The sequence below is a fragment of the Buteo buteo genome, chromosome Z (assembly GCF_964188355.1).
Source record: "Buteo buteo chromosome Z, bButBut1.hap1.1, whole genome shotgun sequence".
NCBI lineage: Eukaryota > Metazoa > Chordata > Aves > Accipitriformes > Accipitridae > Buteo > Buteo buteo.
The window spans coordinates 81486810-81512024 of NC_134204.1; the positions used below are offsets into that span (position 1 = coordinate 81486810).

Sequence of the window (25215 nt, forward strand, 5' to 3'; positions counted from 1 at the left end):
TGTGAGGAGACAGTTGCATCTGTTGTCTTACAGGGTTTAGTTTACACGCTTTCAAAGAGAATTGAGCGGGCACAGTAGATCATAATTAAAACATTCCACTCTTGTAAGGTTAGTGTTATGCAGAATAACTTTAGGCAAGTAGAATTGTGGACTAGTAGCAATAAACCATTTTCAGACAGAAAAAAAGGGACAGAACTGAATTCTTATGAAAAATACACTATTCCCGCTACATTTCCATTAGCGTCTGGCACAATGATATATGTGAAGGAAAGAATAGTCTCCTAGTATTTGCCTGTCCCTTAAGGTGTGTGAGTGTGTGTCTGTATGTACATATAAATATCTATACATGTTCACACACACATGAGTATTTATTTCTCACGTTTCTTTCTGGTAGTGTCTGAAGCTGAAATTTCTAGGGAGGCTGCTGACATGGAAATGAATAGAGAAAAGTATGTTGAAGAACTGAAGAAAGCATTGATAGCTGGAGAAGAATCAGCTGACAAATACAACTTTGCTGTTTCAAGAGATGAAGAAAATATGGAGTGTCACTTCTGCTATGAAAGAAATCTGAAAGATGGCTCTGTAAGTAGTTAAATGTTTAAATTTGACAGTAAACTATGAGAAGGACCTTCTTGGTACATTTCTGTATTTTGTTAAGTTCTTTAAATTCAAATAGTCCTGTGATATATATGTTTTGGATTGAATGAATATTGTGAACTCTGCCATGGGCCAAACTAGAAACAAGTTTGTGGTTTCCTATCAAAACCTGGTATCAGTAAAACTATTGCTGTGTTACTTTCTTAAATGCTACTGAGTAAGAGTATTACTTCTGTATATAAGTCTTGGATTAGTGTAGTGATAGGACAAGGGGTAATGGCTTTAAACTGCAAGAGGGGAGATTTAGAAGAGATATAAGGAAGAAGTTCTTCCCTGTGAGGGTGGTGAGACACTGGAACAGGTTGCCCAGAGAGGCTGTGGATGCCCCATCCCTGGCAGTGTTCAAGGGGAGGCTGGATGGGGCTTTGAGCAACCTGGTCCAGTGGAAGGTGTCCCTGCTGATGGCAGGAGGGGTGGAACTAGATGGTCTTTAAGGTCCCTTCCAACCTAAACTATTCTGTGATTCTGTGATTTATGTTTTGGTTTTTTTTTAAGCAGAGTATGCCTACATGTTGGAGCTGCAGTTCAGTGTTAAGCTGATGTGTTCCATAAGCTGAGACTTTGTCTTTAATTCCTAATTTGGGATGTATGCTTCCCTTTTGAAATTCCAGCCCTCAATGCATTTCTGCTTTGCTTGCTTTTTCTTTCTTCTCCCTCTATACTCACCCAAATAAGGAAAAATATTAAAATTTAAGGAAGATTATTTTCAAATGCTAAAACATACTGGAAAATGAACTTTTCTATTACTTTAAATATTTTAGAAGCTAACACTAAAATTGTTTCCTGCTTGGAAATGCATTAAATTGCAACTGGGAATGTGGTTCCATGTTGGTTTCTTGGCTGCAAAGGAAAGGACCCTCTTAAAGCAACAAAGAAACCAGTATAACCTGTATCTGTAGGCACCTTTGGTTGTTTCAGGTTGTGGTTTGGTGTTAAAGCTTTTCTGGGGAAGAAACTAGTTTAAGGTAATACTCCTTGCTTTTTTGTTTTTTTTTTTTTGTTTCTTTTTTCCCTCCTCCAAAAATTAATGCTCTGCCTTTCCTAAGGTTTGACACAGCTTCAGTTGTGCAAGGATAGCAGTTGGGGTGACAGACCACTCAGCAACATTAGTGAAATAATTTGGGTTTAAAAAACACTGATTTAAAATTGCATCGATCCAGTTCAGGGTGCTGTTCTGCAATCAGTTTCACTGGCATTATTAAGGGGAAGAAAATAGTGGGGAGAGAATGGAGATGAGATTGCAGATTGAGAAGAGTAGGAATGTCTTTGGCCGGATCTTTTTTTTTTTCCTGGGGAAAAAAATCTAGCATGGAGTTGTTGTGTCTGGGAGCTAAGTGTCTAGTAATTGTCCTACCTGCTTTGTTTTAAAAGATTTCTTCTTCAGACCATTGGGACCTGCTTTGCTTCTCATTTGGTTAATTTTGGCAGGTATTACCATTTAAGAAACTGGCAGAAGTGTCTGACTTATAACAAAAACCCAAACCAAAACAAAGAAACTACTTTCTCTGGGGTGTGTCTGTTGGAAGTAGAAGGTGGAAATACTTTTTTCCTCTAAATTGGAAATAGGCAAAGAATGCAGTATAGATATTGGTCACAAACCTGAAAAGGGAGTATGTGTTTATTTCGTGTTTGTGTATCTCTTAGATGAGGAGAAAGTCACTTTAAAGAGGGGACCCATTCATATTACCTAATCGGTAGCAGCTCACTTATGTGCTTATTGTCAGAGTCTTGGCTTCATTTTAGTAAGCAGAGGAAGAGAGATTCAGTGGTATGAAGTTCTGTAATTAAGTACTCTTAAGAACCCAGCCTTTTTCTGTGTGCAATATAGGAAATTTCAGCACATTTGGCTCTTGGCTGAGGTGCCAAAAGTTAGGTGATGTAAGTCTTTGAGTCTGCATTATCAATATTTCTGTGCTTTTACCTAAGGCCATACGGGCTCTATACCCGCTTCTTGACACTTCTTATGAGTGCACAGGGCTGTGTGCTGTTCACAAAGTGTCTAGGTAAAAAGTACTATATTACAGCAGGATTACAAGGTTGAGACCAAATTGTACTTAGAAAATAAGAGCAGTAATTTTAAGGACCCTGTCTTTCTTGTCTGTGTCACACATAATATATTCTAAATACCAGACAGATGAAATACATACTATATTTTTATTACAGGAAAATATCTTCATATATGTGGGCCCACCTAATATATGTTTCCATCAATTAAGGCTTATGAGAAATTTAATTCATATGAAAACATCTCTATGTCAATTTGGGAAAATAATAATCTGGCCAAAGAAATTGAAAATACAAAGTGTCCTGATTGCTATGCATGTTTTTAACTTTGGGTGTCAAAAGAAGGTTTTTAGTAAAGATGTCATTTCTTGGGTGAAAATACACCTTTTTTTCCTCCTGTACTAAAATAATGGCTACAAATAAAATTGCCAAAGCTTTTGTCAGAATTGCAAATAGCTTTCAGGTGTATAACAGGATATGTTCCAAATATATTGCAAATTCTCTGTGAAAGTATTCATGATGTGCATCTTTCACCATCAGATTAGGAAATTAATCTTCCTGGGCTCTGTACATCCAGAGGGCTGAGATTCAGCTAAATCTGCATTAGGCAGAGAAAGCCTAAAGAAACTGCTCTGCAACTTAAACATGACTTAAATTTAGTGTTTGTCCCTTAGTAGTACTTATTATTCTTAGTGTGTATTGTCTTTACATCTTTTGTTTAGTCATTATGAATATTTTCTCTTTCTCTTCATATTTCAGCAACCGTATATATACACCAATTACAGCCTTCCTAATCTTGGGAAGAGTGGGGGGAGGAAGAAACAATGATGGTGACGTGTGTGTGGAGAGAGGGGAGCTTTTGGTTAAACTGTGCAGCATTTCTTTTGTTAGATATGCTACCTGTAGTTATACTGAGAGATGTAGTTAGTCTTCATGTTTTTGTTTAAAATGTAGGCATAAAGGAAAAGGAGCAATCATTTCCCATTATGACAGTAGTGCACATAATACTGCTTCCAAGTTGCCTATTTCTTCTTTCCTACCCCATTATATTATTAATCACCATTGTGAGAAGGTCCATTAAATTATCAGGAATAATTAGAAGATCACTATTCTTAACCCAATGTTATTAGCTTTTGATAAATAACAAAAGGAGACATTACAGAACAGTAGGCACGAAGATGTGGTTGGTTGTGTTTGAATACTGAATGTTTTCCTTAATCTTAAATAATACAGTTAACACTTTTTAGTTAAAAAAACCCCCAGACTTCTGAAATGCATTGTTACACTTTGTGAGCTATAAAATGCTTATGAATTCATACAGTTCTCTATTACTGCAAATTTTTTCATCCAAGGAGTACACAGGTGCCTAAGAATAAATTTTGTACTCTTGGAACATCAATATACCTTTTGTTAGAGGTATATGCATGCTTGTATACACAAACTCGATAATTTTAATTTTAATGAAACCTACCCACAGCATGATGTTCATCACCAACAGTCACCTATACCCATCGCAGCCAGTAATTTTCAGTGCACTGCTCTGCTGTAGTTCTCCATCCAGTCTGGGTAAACCACTGCTTCCTATCAAAAATTAAGAGTAGAATTTCTACAAAATAATTTGCCTTTTTTCTTCTGAATACATCGTAGATTCAGTTGAGTTGCGTCCTGGGCCCTTATTTACAAATGATATTTACACAGTCTATAAATAATTGCTGGCTGAAAAGTCTGCGAGGTTTAGGTATGTGGTGGGTATACCCCAAATGGAATGAGCAGTTAAAAGCATCTTAAAGAATTCACAATGGTAAATTCTTGCAGCTTGTAAGTCAAGCTGCTTCTTATACTGTCTCCTTGTTAAGATAATTAATATTTATTTGTAGATACTATAGTTTAAATGAATAATCTCAAATAACATTCTTGATGCATTTATAATTCCCACTAGTTAATAGTAGTATGGTATTTACTAATTTTTGTTACTTTAATTCACAAGAGAATGTGTCTGAGAGAGCAGAAAAAGAGCAATAGCTTGCAACTAATTTTTTCTTTTAATATCTCATCCATGTGGGAAAATTTTACTGCTACATCTGTGTACACCATCTTGGTGTATCTGTTGATCCATGTTACTTACAAATATCCACACATGTGAAACGTACTCTGTACATGATTAGCATGCTTGATATATAGACTAGGAGCTTAGTGAACAGATCTAATTTGTCATAAATAACAAAAGCTTTCATTGGTAGTGCATTAGAAGTTAGTGTTTACAATTTTAAGACTTAAAAAGCAGTGTTTACAGTGTTACAGATCAGTAATTTAATCATTATTGGCTGATGTGAAGTAAAGTTAGCTATGTCACCAATGTCACTTGATTTTTCTCTTGATGAGCATAATTTTCAGCTTGGTAATTACTGATGTGTATATATAATATAAAATTTATAGACATATATGTGATTTTCAGGGGCTTAGTGAATGTATAAATCTGAAATACTCTGTTTTCAAGAGTCGTCTTTTTTTTTTTTTTTTTTTTTGAGTTGTGAGCTTGCGTATTTGTTTTCCAGTCTTCTGGTAGAGAAAATATGTAGGTGATTTTGGACTAGTAACTGGTAATAGTCACTTGAGGATGATAAAATGTGTTAGATACTGAATTTTTTTTTCCATAACTGTACTAAACTGTGGTATTAGAAATAATTTTTACCTTCTTTGGAGCAGCTTGCTAAAGATCTGCTTCTCTAAAATATAATTATGTGCCAAAACTGTATTGGGTGGTCTATAGGAGTGCAAATAAAAATAATGGAGTGGTGTTAAGCAAAGGAAAGTGTAGGCATATTATTGGGAAATATTTTCTGATGTTGAAATTTGTTTTACTGCTGAAGTGTTTGCCAGAGGAAGTGGTAGCAGCCCCATTGCGTCAGTCACTTAAAAACGGACTGGACAAAGGAATGGAAAATGCACTGTAAGTAACTATCCTGCATTGGCAGTATAGTACATGATATGACTTAACAGGCATTCTCCATCCCCAAAACCTGTGAATCTCTGCTTGCCTACCCAGACTACTGTATATGTGAGCTCCATTGGTCTGTGTTGCAATGAAGAACTTGTATTTACAGACAGACACACACACACACGCACACACTAATTGAAGAGCAGTAGAGTAGAGGATGTAGTTTTTGTAAGTTGCCTCATGAAAACAGGTTTATCATCCCTCGTTAGGTGCCACAGGTTAGTTGTTCGAAGTTTGTTGGGTCTTTTGTAGTATAGATGAAATATTTGACAGTGGTAAGTCTGACAGATGATCCTCCATTGTAGCAATAAAAGTTGGCATTGTAAACATCTCCTCATTGAGGTAGGCTTACAAACAAGCCCTTGAAGATCAGTTTGGTTTTCCTTTCCTAGCTGATAGGGAAGAATAATTATCCTTTGTTTGCTTATGGAAGTAAGTAAGTTTAGAGATTAAAAACTTGTCTGTGGTTCCTCAAAATTACTTCCCTATCTTTTGTACTGGCTCACTAAGGCTGGAATTACACTTGTTAGCCAGAGCCCTATTTTGAAGGCCAAGAGACCTGCAACAACTTAGGGGGGTGTAAGAAGGCGGGCTGCGTCCAGATGTGAAATGCCTTTCACAATTTTTGGTATAGCTTTCACCATCAACATAAGTAAAGATCAGGGGGGTCATTTACACCATCTGTGTAACTGTCATTCAGAAGCCTACAATTTACAATCTAATTCACCTGTTGTTTAGTTGCTGAACAGGTAGGTTCCTTCCATGAACTGATGTCTACTACCAAAGCTAGATGCTTAAAAGTAAATGCTTGCAACTACTCCAGCACTATCCTGATAGGATGAAACCAAACCTGTATCTCCAAACCCTTTAAAAAGTGTTTATAATGATTAATATATAATAATGATGTATATGTAAGATTGAGGTGCTGATGGGTTTGTTTGTTTTTGGTTTTTTTTTGAATGGATGGAAAACTTCCCCAAGTCACAAATAATTCATATCTAATTTAGAGGAGATAGGTATGTAACGTGTTTATTTTGCAGTGTCATAGCTGCATGTAATTTTAAAAATATCAAAATAAGAATCATAATCTAATTTAAGGGAAGTCCGTAAGGATTTTTGTACTCACCTTTTTGAAACGGTGATCAAAAAAGTTAAAATGCTGTCTGAGTTTTATAAATACTTGTTCTAACCGTATCTCAGCGTGATGTAGCTGAGCCTAAAAAATTATGCCTTTAAAAAATCTGATGTGTTTTGTGATTTATCTTCCTTATGACAGGTGGCTTTGCTGTAGGGTATTCAGCACTCTGCCCTTAGGAACTGTTTTTAGGGTGGTGAGGGCAAAGCAGACTGTTAAGAGTCACATTAAAATAACAATGGGTTTGGTATACAGTGGGACTTGTGTGTCAAGCCAGCTGCAGTGCAAAATGGGCCACACACACACAGATCTCAGTAAGGGGCCATTGAGGCTGGGCCAGCTAAACTGCTGCCACCTAAACAAACACCATCACAGAGTCAGTGATTTAGCGCTTGATCTAAGTAGGTGACCACTTGGAAGTAAATCTTTCCAAGTACTTTAGCAAGTCACTCCACATATAATAAATAATGGAAATCCGGCAAGATTTTTTTTGTACTGGCAATTAAGTTGATTAAATAGCCTTTGATAAACAATTATTTGAGTGCTAGCAGTCTTATTTTTTACAGTAATGTGACACACTCTGTTTTTTTTCTTGCCTTTTGTGTAAATTTGTAAACAGGGAGGACATGAGCTTAAGAAATTCTACCTTAGATACTGTACTGTTGCTAATGAGGCTGATGGAAGAGATGCTGCTATTTGTCTCTTCCATTTCCTGTGGCTGCTTTTCCGTGGTCAGTTCTATGAGTTCATTATGAATTTATTACAAGTTAAAAATACTTGGAGAAATTCATGCTAACCAAAACTTTTCACAGCATACTGAGTGAGTGAAGTAGAATTGGTAGAGCTCTTTATGCTGTCCAAACTGGCTTGGTTCAAGGTTTGAATAGTTACTTTGCTCCAAACGACTGAGGATACGTTGTTTGGATAACAAAGGTCACTGAGAGTTCAGATTGTTTCCCAGGCAATTCGACTAATTGCTCAACTGAAAATACAGAAAGATGAAATGATTAGTTTTTAGGTCAGTCTTAAAGCAATGACTCTTCTGTATCATTTATATCTATGTACTTCAGGATTTAAGAGTGTACACTTGAATGAGTTTCTCGGAAGCCTGGTTCAGAAATAGCTTACTAATGTGCCTTATATAATAAAAACATTAAGTGTTATCTTTTGCATAATCTCAGACTTATTACTGCTACTTGATTTTCTCCATCTCACCCGATGCATAGGTTTATGCACTTTTTAGGTCTTGTAGGTACACTTTAAATGCAGTAGATCACTTCTGTAGCCTTGAGGTAAGAAAAGCTCTTTTAAAAATTCTCCCCCCCCCCAATATTAATGTGTGTACAATATTTGACAAAAGTCCTGGAGAATTAACTTATGCTATTTTCCTTGTTTGGCTTTTGATTGTAATAAGCTATTTGATTGTTTAGCCAATTTGCTGCTTCTGATAAGCAATGATTTGGAGAACTGTTGGGGAGAAGTACATTTAAAATACTGGAGGTATATACCTTTAAAAATGAGAGATTGTTGAAAACAGAAGAATCAAACACTGCAATGAATAAACACTCCTCAAGTTTCTCTCTACCGGTTAGGATTTGCGGATTTCACTGGAACTATCCAACTGAACAAAAATAGTAGTTCAACTGGTTTAAGGCCTATTGTCAATGACACTATAAAGGGCATTTTCTTACTTCACAAGTGCAATGACGGTCTAAATATATTAAAAATAAATGTAAAATGTTCTTAAAATAGCAAAATAACAGATACTGATTTGATTTATACAAGAAAAAAATGTCAGTTGTCCTTTTTCCCTCCTGATGTTATGGTATTGTCTCCCTTCCTCTCAATTCCCTCAGATTTTTCCCTTTTTGGCATACCTGCTGTGCATTTCAAATCTCTGGGTAGATATCAAGGCTTACTTTTTACTTGTACAGCTGAGTACAAATGCTTTCATTTTAGGAGGAAAATCTTTAAATCATGGCATATTGACAAGTCTTAGTTTCCCAAGAAAAATATAGAGGACAGTAGATGCTCTGGAAAAGAGATTACTGGGTTTTAAAACTTCACTACAATAGTCTAGTCCTGTATTCACTGTAAGGATGAACAACGGTCAGAGCCTGAAGAACAGCAAGAATCTTACCTATGTTTCTCTTCAGAAATGCTTTTACAGCTCCAGAGGAAGCATTAATCTTTCTACCTGCAAAGGCACAGGAAAACCCTCAAGCTCAGGATAATAATGTTTTGTTAAATTTTACATTCACTAAAATAGACTTTACCGGTATAAAATATTGAATGGATATGTTTTAACCCTCAAAGCTTTGAGTAAATGCTTCCAGTTAATTTCAGCACTTACACTAGTTCTACTATAGTTACATACTGAAATTGTCTTGAAATGTAAGAAAAGAGCAAATTTGATGTGTACAGTATTTTTTAAAAACTGGCAAATACAGAAATATCTGTGTAATGTGATGCAGAAATAAGGTAGCTGTAGTATTTGCAGTGAGGAAGGTGTTATGCTTCTGGTTGTTTGCTTTCCTGAAGTTGCAGTGAGGTGAAATACATATCTTTGCTTGTTCACTTATCTTAGGAAGTCGCTATGTATTAGTAATTCTGATATGAAAATAAATTTTGCTCTGAACAGTGCAAAAAGGTTCCTAATTTCATGGTCCAATAAGCAGAGCAAGGTCAACTGTTTCCTGGTGGAATTGTACTATTGTAATTTTGCTACCTCACTATAAGCACTGTAAACTGTTGTGTCTGACCTTAGGGTTTTACAAAATGCTAATCACTGCCTGTTAGATGTCAGGCAGCATGTGGAGTAAGTTTGTTTTTTTTAATTATGGAGGACAAAGCCTAAGGCTCTTTGATTTGAGATTTAAAATTTGAAGCCTAATAACATATATATTTGAAATTTTTGGTGAGTCAAATATTCATTTAGGATTGTTCTAAAAGATATTAGTAATGCTGGAAAATGCTTTGGAAGCTAGGTTCTCTGTTTTTTGAAATCTTGAACATGGTTCTCTTACAAAAATACATTCCCAGAGAGGTAAATACAGTGTACATCTTAAAGAGTAAGTTTCTGGATAATATCATTCTGTGCAAAAGCTCTTCCATAGAATATGATTTGTCTTGTTATCTTCTTTTTTTTTATTAGTCTCAGATGCTGCTGCAAATAGTGTCTGACATTTCATTTAAAAATTAGTTTTAATTGCTCTGTTGGATGTAAAATGTAACTGGTACTAGTTTGGGGGTTTTTGGGTTTTCAGAATGCAAATCCTTGTCTTTTTGCATGTGTTCTTCTCTGGCAAATCTAAGTTTTGGCTTTTTTTTAAGATTTTGAAGTACAGATTTTTGTTCTGTTCATACAAGCACATTGTCTTCACAGTGTCTTCTCAGTGCATGATTAATAGCTGTAGGTTATTAGTATAACACAAATATGTAAGCGTATGCTAATTTGTGGTAACAGAACCTTGCCAATGCTCTTAGGAGCTGCAGAGATACCAAGAAGTGGAATCTGGAAACAGTCAGGTTTTTTTTACTGGTCATTCAGTCCGAATTATTGCAACATGACATTATTCTAAATCTTTTAACCTGACTTAAATGGGATGGGGTGGGGGGTTGAAGCAGGGAGTGGAAAAGACCCTCCAACACTGAGATATCAGTAGGAAAAGAAAAATTACACACATATGTCCTCATCCTCTCAGATAATAAACTGCATTCTCCAATCCATGAATTGATGTTGTGGCCTTTATTAGCAAATAGCATCGATCACATTGAAAACAGATGTGTAAATTTCATGAGGTTTAGTCTCGTACAATACTATGTGGGACTTAAAAAGGAACCTCTTAGGTGAGAGAAGGTCCCCTGGTTTGCAAAGTGATGCTTTTGAGTAGTAGCTTCTATCAGTAAACAGAAATACTTCATTTTAGGTTTGTCTTGCATCTCTGCATTTCTGTATTTTCTTAATAGAAGCTGTTTATCAATGATTTGCATGATCAGGTACAAGCTGTATTATATAGTGTGCATGTGTGGGTTATTGTGCCCTTAGTCTAAAACTATTTTAAAGTTGGGGGTTTTTTCTTACTAGAAAATAATGCATGAAACATACACTTTGTTACTGGATGATGCTTAATATATTTGTAGATTAGCTTGGGATAAAATTCTAATTTAGCTAAAATGACTTAATGCAGAACTCAAATTACCATCCTTCTCAAATTTTCAGCTGCTTGTTACATTTTCTAATTCTCTGTGCACTTAGTTGATTGCTATACAACTCACAAAGCAGTAGGAGATAGATTTTCATGATTTCCCTCTGAACTCGTTACCTTGCAGTTGTGTGTGTTTTGTAGCTATTCAGTTTTAACTAGAATGAGAATTTCTTATTCTATGTATAGCTAGTCTATCCCAGAAACATTATATGGATGGAGTTTGCTATTTATTTGGAATAAACCTGACCATACTCTCTTGCTCTAGCCTGAACCTATACTCTTCTCCTCTGAACTGAATCACTCTCAGGGAAAAAAAAAAAAAAGTTTATGCACTATCTAATGTGGCTCTTAGAGACTTACTAACTTGAGTTGTTGATTGGCAGTCACAGCACATTTCAGAGTTCTAGTCTAGATGAGAGGTCTAAGCCTGAGGTAATGTGGTGAACTTGGAAGTCTGAAGATACATAGCTGGAGAAAAACTGTGAGCTTGTGTAGCCTTTACAAGTACTGTTTTATTCACAGTTTAAAATTCCATTTAAGCTAAACAAAAATCTTATTGAAAACTATGCATATCATGAGAATGTGTTGTCTTTTAAATAACCCAGAGTCAGCTGATAATTTTATTTTTTTAAGGTTTTTTTTGGCCAAAAATTGAAAATAGAAGAATTTACTATTATCTTTTACTTCCCTGGGCTCACAAAGGAGTTGAAACAGTGTAGTCTTGCTACCTGCTTTGAGAAACTGATTCTCTAAATCAGCCATTTACCACTCCAGTGTTTTGGTTTTGGCAGTGTTACAGAGATTGTATACTGAAATTCGTTAAGCAATGTAGTTTTAATCTCATTAAGAAATAATGAGATGATGTGTAGTACATAGGTTGAAACTGAGAATGTTAAACAAGAATGCAAATACTACTGAATAGCAAATGGAAGGATGTTTAAAGGGATATTTCAAATACTCATGTGTAATTATAATCAAAGATGAAAACTTTGCTCTGTGTCAGTGGAGATTATTGAACCCACTGAAATGGGAGCTTCTTTCATGTTGTCTGTCAAACAATGAAGATTTCTGTAAAGTCAGTCAGTTTGGTAATCCATTACTCTCCAGACATCCCTCCCCCTCCCCAAACTGTAGAGGGACTGAGATAGTAATATTGTGCATTAATAATGGCAGTTGTCTACAAGCTGACAACAGTTTACTGGAAGGCAGTCCTGAGGTTCGGTGCTTATTGTAAAGCAAGTGTCTGTCTCTGGATCTTGTCTTAATCTTCTGGGTCTTGCTCCCAATCAGGTAGCCTGACTATCTCCTCTGTGGTTCCTGTCCACTGAGACTTTACCTATGGTGTTTACAGTGAGCGTGCTGGACCGAAATCCATGCCTGAAGGTAAAGAAGTAAGAAGCATCTCTCTCTGGTCACTCCCATCCCTACTTGTCTGAGTGTGGAGATGTCCAAGAAACAACTGTTGTATTTCCAAAAATGGCTTTCATGATATGTCAGCAACAAAAAAAATATTAAGTGCTTAGACACATTTATGGATTTTTCATGATTCCTTACGATGAAAATTTGTATACTTTTGAGATCTGTCTTGTGTTTGATCAGTATTTTTTATTTTTAAAGACCTGCATTAAAATATTTAACATTTATTTTATATGCACTAACTGGTATACAACAAACCAATTATGTTTGAGAGACCCAGCTGAAGGTTTTGTTAGCTGTGATGGGGGGGCAAAAACGTATTTTCATTGGCTGTAAATAACTAAACGGGAATTCTCTCTTGTTCAGGAGATCAGAGGAATAGTCAGCCTGCTGGTACACTTGTGTGTTAGCTTGAAAAAATCTGTAAACTGTGTAACGAAGATGTTATGCTTTCAACCTTGCAGGCTATGAGTGAATTATTCAAGGTATTTGGGAAAAGGATATTTTAATAAGGCTGTTAGTTGGACATGTGGTAACAGAAGTATTGTGCTAACCAGTGGAATGGGAAGGGGGTATGTTATGCATATTAGCTACCTGACATAGTTTAAAAATTCTTATTTCAGTGATACAATCTGGGGATTGCAAAAAAACCAGCCTTTCTGTGGAAAAGAAAATTCATGTACCAGTCCTTTATCTTGAGAGAGGATGAGTAAAAGAAGCAAACCAACCAAAGCTTTTCCATAGTCATCTCCAAATTGCTTGATTAGTAATGAAAAGTTTGTTTCTCTGCTCTTTCTCTGCAAGTGTACAATATATCTTGTAATAGCATTAGTAATTTTCATGGATTTTAACAGTTTATCTGAAGCTCTATCACTTTATATTTTGTTGTTAGAAAACCAATGTTCATGTCCACCTTTAATAATGCGTAACAATTCAAAAAGGTATATATAACCAGACAGTGCTGTAACAATGACTGAGGGCACCAAAGAGTGCAAATTACTCGAGGTAAAGGCATTCTTAACTTGTGATAAAAATAATTCTGCCAGATTGTGTGTAGGAGGGGTGGGTGGACAGGACTTGTCTGTTAACTCTTGGGCAGGCTACACCTTGATTTTTTTGTATGTTGAAATGGATTCAAGGGGCATTAGAAATGGATGAGTACACTGGTTTTGAGTGTGAGAACAGTAAAGTGAGTAGTTGGGCTCAATGGCTTTCACAAGACCCTCGTACATGTCACTGCTGAAATCCTCATGAAGGCCTGAATTTATATATTGCAAATACCTTTGATTTACCATGCTAATTTAATTTTCCTTTTTGACTGTGGTCCTCGAGAATTTTTGAATCCCTTTTTCTAGAACATCTCTTTTCTTTGTGGCTAGAATGCCAGGAAGATGTTAAGTTACATAGTATTTACCACAGGGTAAGACTGAGACCATTCACTGTGACTAAGCATCTTCGTTTGTGGAAAATAATTGAGGCAGATACTACTCTTATTTTCTTGCCTTTATATTCTTTGGTTGGGGTGGTGGATCTCTATAGGCTCTATGGCTCAAACATAAAAGTGGTCACTACCCCCCCCAAGAAAGGAAAGATGACAGATACACATCCTTGATGTCTGAATTTCTCATAAGGAAAATAAACACACTTCACTGGTGGAGGAAAGAAATTGCAAAATGTTGCTGCATTTAATAGCAAAATGAGACTGTGAATGTCCACGAAGAGATTTGAGCTGAAGGTGTTGCCTGGTTCACAGACCTTAATAGCAGACGTGATACTGATACCTGTATTATTAGCCTAGAGAATAAATGGCAGCATCTGGAGGAGGCAGCATCTCTGTTCTTTAGCCATGCTGAGCTTGAGCAGACAAGGTATTCAGGAGATGGGCTGAGGGAGGTGTGAGGTCTTGGAATAGAAATGGGACTGTGAGTGTCATCAGCTTAGAAAGGAGGGATGAATTTGAGTGTAAATAACATCATCAAGATTTAACATACAGGAGAATAAAGAGACCAGGCTAAACAGGAAGCAAGTATTTTAAAGCTGTTCTTAGGAGCTTGCTGTTTAAAATAAATGCTTCATCAGAAATGGTGTGTGTGGGGGAAGCTTAACTTATTTTTCGCTTTAGCTTCTGTTGGGCAAGCTGATATCTAAAATTGACACTATGACAATTTTTTTCAACCTTTATTACTAACAGTTTTTGAGACTCTGAGTGAGGAGGTAATGTATTCCCAGGATTTAGCCATCCTAATCTAGCTGTGTGGTTTATCTCAAGTTTGTCAGACAGTACTTATATAACACGAATGCAGTGGTTTCTTTCTGGTGCACTGCCAGAGCTGCATGTGTTCATCAAATGTTGTTTAGTCATTGCAGCATATTTATGCCATCTGGAAATGCATGTGCTTCCCTTCCTGAACAATGGCCTTTAATCAAGACCACTATTATGGAAAGGGTAGAAAGAGTAGTATACATAATCAGTAGGATGCCAAAATTAGATTTACACATACATTTTTCCTAACCCTATCATGTTGCGCTCAGGATAACAAGCTTCCAGAGGGTACCGCATCTCTGGAACTAGTACCTTTATCCGCAAACTGTCTCACTTCTGTGTGTATTATTCAGAGTCCAAATCGTTTAAAGAGCTTCAGGGTAAAAATAACAAATCAAGAGACATCATGGAGAATTGTAAGCCTATAGGAATTGCCTGCTATCTTTTATTTGTTAGGAAACGCCATTTTTCCAGGTCTGTCTAAACAGAAACATCCACAAAACCATTTCACATCTGTTGTACTCCTTTCTTCATATTACAAAAGCATAAGCTTTTTGTTCCACACATTTTTGGAACAATTTCTTGATTGTGTTAAAGCTCCACTAGCTTTTTGCAGTTGGTACTAAAAGAACATGTAGAGAATGCAAATACATTTGAGATGGTGTTAATTCACTTGGTAAGAGCCAGGAACTGAAGTGTGCCTGGTAGCATTCTAAAAGTGTGTGCATTCACAGATGATATTCAAGAAACAGAAACATATATTCAGTCACACATGTAAAACTGATCCAGTGTTTGTTGAACGACAAATTTACTCAAGTTTACCTTTTGCTTTTATGATGCTTAGTGTGTTTCTGTTAATTTCTGGTTATTTTTTATGCCAAGTAAAGATTTTTTTTTTTTAACAATACCTCTTATATTGACAAATTTTGTTGTGGGTTTGTTTGTGTTGTTTGTTTTTCTTTTTTTTCCCTATGAAAGTTAGTAGGGGGGTGGGGGAGAAATGTCTCTTTTCAGATTTTCTGGTAGTGCTGTAGTGCTTGATAAAGCTGCACTAGTTAATCCCAGCTTTTCTAGAGGTAGTTGAGAGAACTGCCCTGGTTCTTTCTCCCTTTTTAAAATGGATTTTTTAGAAGCTGATTTAAAAAAAATATTTTTTTTTTTCTCTGATTGCAATTTTAAAGCTTTAGGCATGTTGAAATCTAGCTGTCTAATTGTGTATCGATCAAGACACATTCAGCACATACTGCTCTTTCAGGATTCTTAAAAGTTTCCTTGTTGAAAGAGAAAGAGAAGCTTGAAACTGACTCAGTGACAAGTCTGCCTGCCTGTCAGGGAGTTTCTGGACCTTCATAGTTAGGCTTATGATTTCATAATACTACCTCGCTTAAGTGAGTGGAGGGTCTCTGTGTGATTGCACAGCTAATTCAGAGGTTGATAGAAGATACTTGTGCTATGTGCTTCCTGTTAAATTTACCACAGTTGACATACTCGTATTTGATTCATCTCAGAACATCATGAAAATGTGGGTGCAATCAAATGTTTAACCATTACCTGTCAATCTAGGATTTTAGCAAGTTTTTAGTTCTCTGTTACTTTTACATAAAGAAACACTTGTATTTCATGACATATGAGTGACTCAACTTGGTAGCCTGTGCATGTAAGGCTCAGTAACAGTTTGACATTGTACACAGTCAGTCTTGGTCCTGGCCTCTCTTCTGTCTTTATCCAAAGAAGTGGACTTTCCTTTCTCCCAGTGCAGTACCCTCTGCAGGGAGGCAGAGGAAAATTTCATCATCTGGCAGAGTTTTCCTGATACTAGGTATGTCAGTCCTTGGAACAAATGCTTCAAATCTGATTGCATTTCTTCAGCATAAGTTGAGGCTTGAATCCACAATTCCATCCTTAATGTTCTTCTAGATACATTAAGTTTCTCCTGGGTGATAGCTTTTTGCCCCTTGGAGTGGTTTCTGAAGTATGACAAGAACGAGCTTACCCCACAAGTTCAGATGTGGTACTTGAGCATGGAAAATGATGTAATTCAACAAATGGCACCTACTTTAATTTAAAAAAAAAAAAAAAAAAAAAAAGTCCCTAGATGTCAGGTCACATGTCTTAGGAAAATAACACATAGATTCCACAACATATGAGCATTTGCCTTTCAGCTACAACTTTAAACTTTAATCTGGACCATGACATTGGAAAGAAATATATTTCCATACGGTAAAGAATTTATTAATATTTGTTAATTTGTTAATATGGGTTTCTCCATAACTAAGGCATAAAACTTAACACTTCAGTAGTCTGGTGGGTGACATACAACCTCTGTGCCTTACTGTTTTGAATACCTTCGAAGGGAAAATGGTTAGTAAGAGAAAATTGTCTTTATCATATACATTCATTCTTTTTCAGAGCTACTATGATATAACTTACTAGTATATGATGGAAAGCCCAGATATTCCGGGCTATATTGACCTTTCTGTAGACTTAATTCAGGATGGTAGTAATATGCATTGATTTTGAGAAGGAAATACATATTTTGCTCTAAGGTTAAGGTAACATTTGATGAAAAAATTTGTGATTCTGTAATTATTTTTTAAGTGTTGAGATAAGTTGTGGGAAATAGTTTTATTGAATGGACAAGTAGTACTAATGCAACTAAGGCTCTGTAAGTTTTCCGCTCCACTGATATAAGAATCCTTATCCTTTATTACTGCTGTAAATTACAAAATTTCAATAGTATCATTCTGAAATGGAATAAATTTATTCCTCCTTGTTTAAGAGAAGAAATTTATGATTCACTGGAATCATTTTGGCTTAGTTGCAGGTTAGTAGTCTTTTGAATTTAGTAGGATTGCTTGCATAAATTTTAAAAAATGTCAACAAATTGTGGAAGTAAGGTAAAGGCTATAGAAGTGGTTTTACTGTTTCTTAGAATTCAGAAAAATAAATTTATAGGGGAAATCTAATTTTTCTATGGTGGGACTCTCCAATGGATGCTTGAATCCTTCACGGATGTTGTGTAATTGTTTTCAAAATACTACACAACACAAGATGGAGATCTGCATTCTTCTTGTATTTATTATTAAAGCTTTTGAGTAGTGCTCAAAACCAGCCTATAGCTAACAAGTAACTTAAATTTACTGTTGTTAACACCCCAGCTATAGACATTTGCTACTTTACAAACTAATCCTGTCTCTTACATTAATGCAGCCTGGATTATGCAATGTTCTTATTAGTTGAAATGGTCTGGTGTTTCTACAAAAGCTCCACTGGAAGTTTGCACAAGTTGTAATTAGTTTTGAAAAGCTATATTTAACCTATTAAGCAACTTCTGTGGCCTTTTTTGAAGGACCGTACCTTTTAAGAAGTGAACATCTATTCTTACTTCATAAAACAAGACAGTGGGAAGTGTTACTTTGGTAAGGCCTCAGTAAACCTGATTCGATAAAGAGATATTAATCTTAGCTATGGTATAAATGTGATGTTTAAGAATATTGGCTAGATTCCAATTTTTTGTATTTATCTGCTGGTCATCTTGTGGATGCTACATTGTCTGTATTTCAGAATATTTCTTACACAACAGTCTGGCTATAATCTCGCAAGAGTGGAAAAATAAGTGTTAAAAAACAATGCTGATAAGATTTCTTAGTTTGAAGTATTGCAAACTCTTAATAGGTGAAGCATTTTGATAAATGTTTGTTGTAAGAGATTGTCTTTGAAATTTATAGCCGCCCAGTTGTTTCTCTCCTCTTCATCAGACTGAAGGTATTCAGAATCTTGAGATCCAGGCAAATGACATGCCTCTTTCTTTTAAATGAGGATAATGTTTTTGGGAGGCATTTATCTCTATTTGAAAATCACAAGTTTATGATTATGTTTTTAGAAAAATTTGTGAGAGGCATTGACTAAGTCTGTATTTCTTTGCAGAGGGGAGGGGGTAGATTTAAAACAAAAAATGTACTGATTTGTTTGTGGGGGATTTTATCTGTGTCTCGAGTGATGTGTATCTTTAATAAGCACTGTTACAAACTTCTTGCTTTGATTAGATTTCTGAAGCAAAAACTTGATGGTAATATTGCAATGCACACTTTCTGTTCTAAATTCTCATTTTTCTTTTCCTGCAAGAAAGCCTACCCCCTGCCTCAGTGGTATACTGTAGCAACTGCATATGTTAAAATTTCAGTATGTGTTTTGTGTAGCAAACTAAAGCAGAGTCTAAGGAAAAGGATCTTTTCAGCAGATGCACCAGGCAAGTTCTTTGTTGATCAAATCAGGACCCTTTAGCAGGGGCGAGGTATAGGGTAAGAAGGATTCTCCACAGGGTCTTCCCTTGAGCACAGTCCTTAAAGTAAGGAGAGGAGAGGAGAAGAGAGGATTGTCATCCAGCTAGTCCTCTCCAATTTCACTAAAATGTTTTTTATGTGTGGTGGCCATTCTTCTCTTCCTCCCTTCCTTATAAACCTTATTTTGAAATACAGAAAATACAGATGCCAGTAAAACCTGACTTTGTAACTAAGACACGGTCAAGCCCGTAGTGGTTTTTTTCAACAATTAAGAATTTCCCAAGTGCTCTCTGTAATGAATAAACTCTTGGTTTCCCCTGAAGCAGGGCATTTAAGTTGGGAGATCATTCTGTTACAGATCCCAGCTGCTCTCTTCAGTGAAGAAAAGTAAGTATTCATAGCCATGGCCTAAGGAGAGTAGTTTAAGAGATAGGATCTGGTTTCCTTCAGTGTTTGTTTTCAAGGATTATCTTTTGGTCAGAGTAGATGCACAGCTGTTTCACAGGTCCTAAATTTTCCATTCATTATCAACTTGACACCTATGGAAGATAGGCGAGATCTTGAGTTTCCATCAGTTCCTTCCCATGGGCAGGGAAACTAATTTTAGTACACTTGGTAGATAAACAATTGAACTGATTATTTCAGAGCAATTTAGGTCACATTCCAGTATTCTTTTATTTTAGTTCATGCAATATTGTAATTGATAGAGATGGGAACAGTTGCAGGCAATGGCATACTGAGACACTAGATAGTTTTACAGTAGTGCTATTACTTGTAGGCACTTCAGTTTGGACACTTTTGTCCACAAATAAAATACCTGTTTGGTGAAATTTCCACTAGGAATAACACTAAAAGAATGATGATTTTTTGCTGAAATCAATTTATCTTAGTCTTCTACATGGTGCCTTTTAAAACTGATCTACCTGCCTGGTGCCCTTATCTTCAGGGAGACTTTGTGAAAATATTCTTTCAGAAAAATCTTTCTGTGTTTTTTGTTAATTGTTTGCTTATTCCAAAATTTACATGAGAAAGTTCACATAAGTGAGAAAGAGTGATGTGTGGTAGTTAAGTCAGCGGTAGAACAGGTAGCCAAGAAAAGGAACCTGGAACTTTTAACTTATTTGTCAAACACAATTACATCTAAGTTTGGGTTTCCGAAATACTATTTATTGTTCAGGCCATTAGTTGGATTCTGTTGAAACAATCAAACTCAGCTGAAGTAGCAGCTTTTCAACTGAAGCTTCTAAATTTTGATTACTTCAGCTATGTGGTGTCCTCATCAGTTGAAAATCATGTCTCAGTTCAAAACTAATGCAACTTGAAAGTTGCATTGGTTGAAAGGGGAAGTACAAGATATCAAGGGAGGCTTTGGTTCTCGTATTTGTGCTAAGCCTTAAAAACTGGACGCTAGGTCAGCTGATTTATGTCTCAATTGCTTTGGATTTACACAGCAATCTTTCTTTACTATGTCTTCACAATGACTCAGCCCAGGCAGATTTCCATCACCCTTTCCACCCAGCTCCCCTGTATTAGTCATATGCAGTTTAGCAGTATTGGAGAAGCTGTTTCTTGGCTCTATCTGCAGATAGTTTCGATTATCAAAAGACAAAAGGACTTCATTTACATATAGCTTGTAACTTGGGGACTTAATTCTGAACAGAATAGAAAGCCAGTCTGTTTCCTTCCTTTTAAAAAAGTCCCTGTGATAAAATTAGCATCTGGATATAGTGAAGAAAAATGTAATTACATTTTTGCACTAACTTCTGTTAGCACAAAAATCAGTTAAAAAATAAAATCAGCTCAAACCTGATTCTGCCTCTCATGGTCCATTTATAATGTTTATCTCTTCTGCGTTGTTTTCACTTTCTAGTTTTCTGTTATCTTGCTTTTTTTAGTTCCTTTCCTGAAGTTTATTTCTGAGTATAGCTATAAAATTATCAAACTGAAAAACAAAGCAATAACGAGTTGATGCATGTTGCACCTTAGAATTACATGAGTACGTTATAAACAAAGAATTTCCATGGCTTCCCTTCAGTGTCACACTTTAAGCTGCTCATATGGTATACATCTGTGGTCTTTTGGCAGCATGCTTGGCTGCTGCATGGGAGCTTTTTGAGTTTAGAGCTAACCTCATATCTGTCTTCCCATCACTCTAGAAGTTATGAAACTCTTGTGCTTCCTTACATGGCTGCCATGAAGTGAGCTATTAAAATGTTACAGAAGCAAGGAGATTGAATTAATAATGCTGCATGAGGGGAATGAAGGTGGGATTTTTTTGTAACAAAACAAGTATCTTTGAGTTCTTTTCTTTAGCTGTGTGTTTTGTATGCATAGATTATGGTGAATTTCCTATACACAGATTCAAAGGATGATTGATTCTTGATTGATTCACTTGATTCATGTTGCATTGCTTTCAGGAAAGGTAGTAATGACCATACAGATGGTTGAATCAAGTACACAGATCTATATCAACAAGTTTTAGAACATTTAGATAGTCAAAAGTCTCAGTGATTCTTACTTAAAAAAGCACATTTAAATGAGGCTTTTCCTGCTTAAGTGGGAGTTTAAAAATACAAAAGAATAGGTGGAAAAAAAGTGAATTTGCAAAAAAAAAAAAAAAATCAGGATAAGAGTAATATAAGGCAGAGATCTGCAACTGGTAGAATTATGTGCAGAAATGCTTTTTTTAATTTCCTGTGAATTGTACTAGTCTTATATTCTTGTTAGACTTAGTTCTGTTACTTGTTACTGAATAATGATGAAAAAAAGTTAGCATTGCTTCAGAACAGGCCAAGATGTTCCATTAGTATTTCTCTTCTGAATCTGTAAAGCAAAAATATTTGTGTGTTGCAAAGACAATCCATTAGTTACTAAGGAAGATATTACATATATAAGCACATTTAAATTATTAGCCTTCTCAAATAATTTGTGTCCAAATCCTTGGGAAGTTATGGAAGACTTGAAAATGTGCTACTGTTCTGTCAGCATGCAGTGGGTATCCTGTCTGACTTCTCCATGTTGAAATCTGAAGCTGCCTATGCTGTAGTCAGTCAGGAATTAAAGCAATAGACAAGTCTGCTAAAATACTAAGGGATTACAGAATGAAAATGAATTGTTGGTGGTCAATTTCCTTTATTAAAAAAAAAAAACAAAAACCAAAAAAACAACCCTCCATCTCAGAATGTCTTGGGAGAGTATCAAGTTTTACATTCCTATAGTTAGTCATTTACAAAGAAAAGAAAGTCAAGATCACTTTGACTGACCTAAAAGTGAAGAAAGGATTGTTAAGGAGTTCTATGGTTGAGGGGTATTGCAGTAGACTTTTTGGAGGTAACATATTGGAGTTTTCCCTATTTTACATGGAAGCTGGTTTTAATTACTTCCCACAAAATATCTGAGGATTTAAGACTCAATGAAATAAGTAGTATCTAGGATTCTTAGTTTTGTACAGTTCATCAAGTCTAAAATAAGTATTGTACATATCTAATTTCTAAAGACACTACTGTAGATAGGAAGTCTCCAGGTATAGCATTGTAAAAGCATCTGTAAAACAAAGGATGTGATAAAGAGGAATGGGAGACTGCTAGAAGTAACAGCTCTGAAAAAGATTTTGGGATCTCGGGGCAAACAGCTTTAAAAGACCTACCAGTCTGATCCTTTGGTAAAAAGATCCACCTTTTTCACAGTTGTATAAGAGTAGGGAGTTCGATGTTTTATGATATGGAGCACTTAAGATTTATGCTAGCATATTGTGTTCTGTTGTGTTGTCTCAATGTTTTTAGCATAATTCTAAAAATGTTGTATGTGTGGCAAAAAGCCACAGCGGCCTTTTCTGTCCAGTGTGGTAAGTCACAGGAGCGAGCTATGGCTGGAAGCCGAATCTAGGTAAGTTCACCCACAGCAAATAGTAGGGGAACAAGTAGTTTATCCTCTATTAAGACTTGACATAGCCCCTTCTTGAATACACATTTCTAAAAAATACTTTCACTCAAAATGAATTTCTAGGCTGTGAATGGGTAATATTTTATTGGCCTGTCAGCTGCAGGATCATTTGTTGCTCTCTTGAAATCTGAAGACGTACCTACAGGTTGTATTCATGATATCACTGCTGTGTTTTAATGTGTTCAGAGAATAAAATGTCAGTGAATTCCCATGATATTTTTTCAGATCTTTTATTATTCTTTGTCTTTATCGTACCTTGCTTTGAAACTTAGGACGATCTAACTGGCATGCAAGTTCTGCATTTATATCTCCCCTTTTGTTTTCTATTTTTTTTCAGCTTAAACCTTTTACAGTAGTTCAGGCTGCAGATCTGTAGCACTGGAGTAGAACAGGGTTTTTGCACCCCCCCAGCAACACTCTTTAAAAGCCATAGCCTCATGGATTGTTCTTTTTTTTTTTTTCTTAACCACCTAAAACTGCAGACTTTTGGTGAATTAGATAAGGCGAAATAAAATCAAGAAATGAAAACTGTATCAGAAACCAAACATTTTAAAATGTGCTGGGAAGTGATATGGCTCTTCATTCATATATCTGTTTTAAGGCTTATCATCTGCATAGTGAAGAAATGTGGTATCACTTAGACTGACATGGAGAACAAATAGGAGTGTGTAAGTGCATTCCGCGAATGGTGGAAATGGCAGTAGGTTATCATGAGGAAACTAGGCAGTTTCTTGATGCTGTAATGAAAGTAAGTTGTATGATGTGATCTCTTTAAGAAAAACCAAAACACCTGAGCAACTTTAGAATTTAGCAGAAAAAGATGCTCAATAAAGGAAAAAATATTTTAAAGTTTCTTTAGAGGAGCCCTGTTGAAAGGGGTCAGGGGGAGTTTGGGCTTGTATTTGTTGCCAAGCAATTTTCCTGTGTTTGAGAACATGTTAGAGTGATTTGAATGAAGGACAAAACTTAGAAATTGAAAGTGGAATTGTTACGTTTTCTGTCTTGGTACTTGTATTTTGTGGATGCTTTTTGACACTTGGAAAAAGAAATGATTGTTTTCTCCCAATAAACTTCTGGTGGTGGCAGTACTGTTAATGAATAAAATAGTTGTGTGGTTGTAGACATGGTGGTTTAGATACAGAAGATTTAAGGCTTAGGAAAAAATAATGTTTTGCTAGATAAGTTTTATGTTGTTGGGAACCCTGCAGCATAGCATTTCAAGTACACAGTTCCTTATCTCTGAAGTTTGTTTGTGTATTTTTTCCTAAATACATTGGTTCAAACAATAAACAATAGTATTTCTCTGTATATACTTTTGGCTTTTACAATCACCTTTAAAAAAAATAAGAAAAAGGCTGGGTTTTTAATAATGAAATTTAATGGCACAGAGGAGTGCACTGTCAAAGTTTTGTGTGTTGTTTTATTTGTTTCACTTCCAGACTATTAGCAGGAATTAGCAGTGAATTTCATGCCATTGCTCAGATGAATTTTAAGTGAATGTGTGCAACTACCTTCTCCTGTGTAGTAGAGGAAGAAATACATTTAAAAATATATTTACAATTTAATCTCTTAAAGAACTTAAAGGATAATATTTTAGTATATTTTTTCTTGAAAATTGTGAGATTAAAATGGTATATTTTATTAGGAAAAAAATTAAATCATTTAGTTATGCATTCTGGGAAATCCCACAATGAAACGGGATTGCAGTGGGAATGCAGTTGTGAAACCTTTGTGTTAGATTGGGTATGGTGAACAGAGACTGCCGTGCTTCAGAAATTGGATGGGAAAATAGTGATATACTGATATTAAATATGGGAAGGCAAGTATTAAATAACATTGATATCAGCATAAGTTGTAGAAGACAAAATTTTCAAAAGACCAACTGTGATGTTCTCAAGTGCACAGGTAGCTCCACTGGAATGAATCTAAGACTTATAGAAAACTACAATAGCTAATGACAGTTGCAATTTGCTTGGCCTTAAAGTATTTGCATGGGAAATTGTGTCCTGCATTTATTTCATAAGCAGAACAAGTATGGGTGGTGTCTTGATCAATTTCAGTTCATTATTATCTTTTAAATCTATGGAGCATTTTTATTGCTTGGTAAGAGTTTTTTAAAAAAACAGACTATACTACATCCATGCAAGAAATTATATTTTGCTTCATATAGAGTGTGTTTTTGTGAAAAATAAATTTTCTAGGCTGATTTACATACTGAAATAGTAAATATTTTTTTCTAAGTCTATAAAAATTGTGTAAAACACTTTTTCTGAAGTGGATTGTATTTGTGTGCAAGTCAGAGATGCAAG

At 35.7% G+C, this 25215-nt stretch overlaps 1 protein-coding gene across 6 annotated transcripts in view; it reads left to right on the forward strand.

Moving 5' to 3' along the window:
- XRCC4 (X-ray repair cross complementing 4) overlaps window positions 1-25215 on the forward strand; it is a 181532-nt gene that overhangs the window by 25791 nt on the left and 130526 nt on the right. For all 6 annotated transcript variants that reach the window (XM_075021427.1, XM_075021425.1, XM_075021426.1 and 3 more), the window contains one exon: window positions 395-582. In XM_075021427.1, coding sequence (XP_074877528.1) covers window positions 395-582 — 188 coding nt within the window. The remainder of the gene's footprint in view (window positions 1-394; window positions 583-25215) is intronic.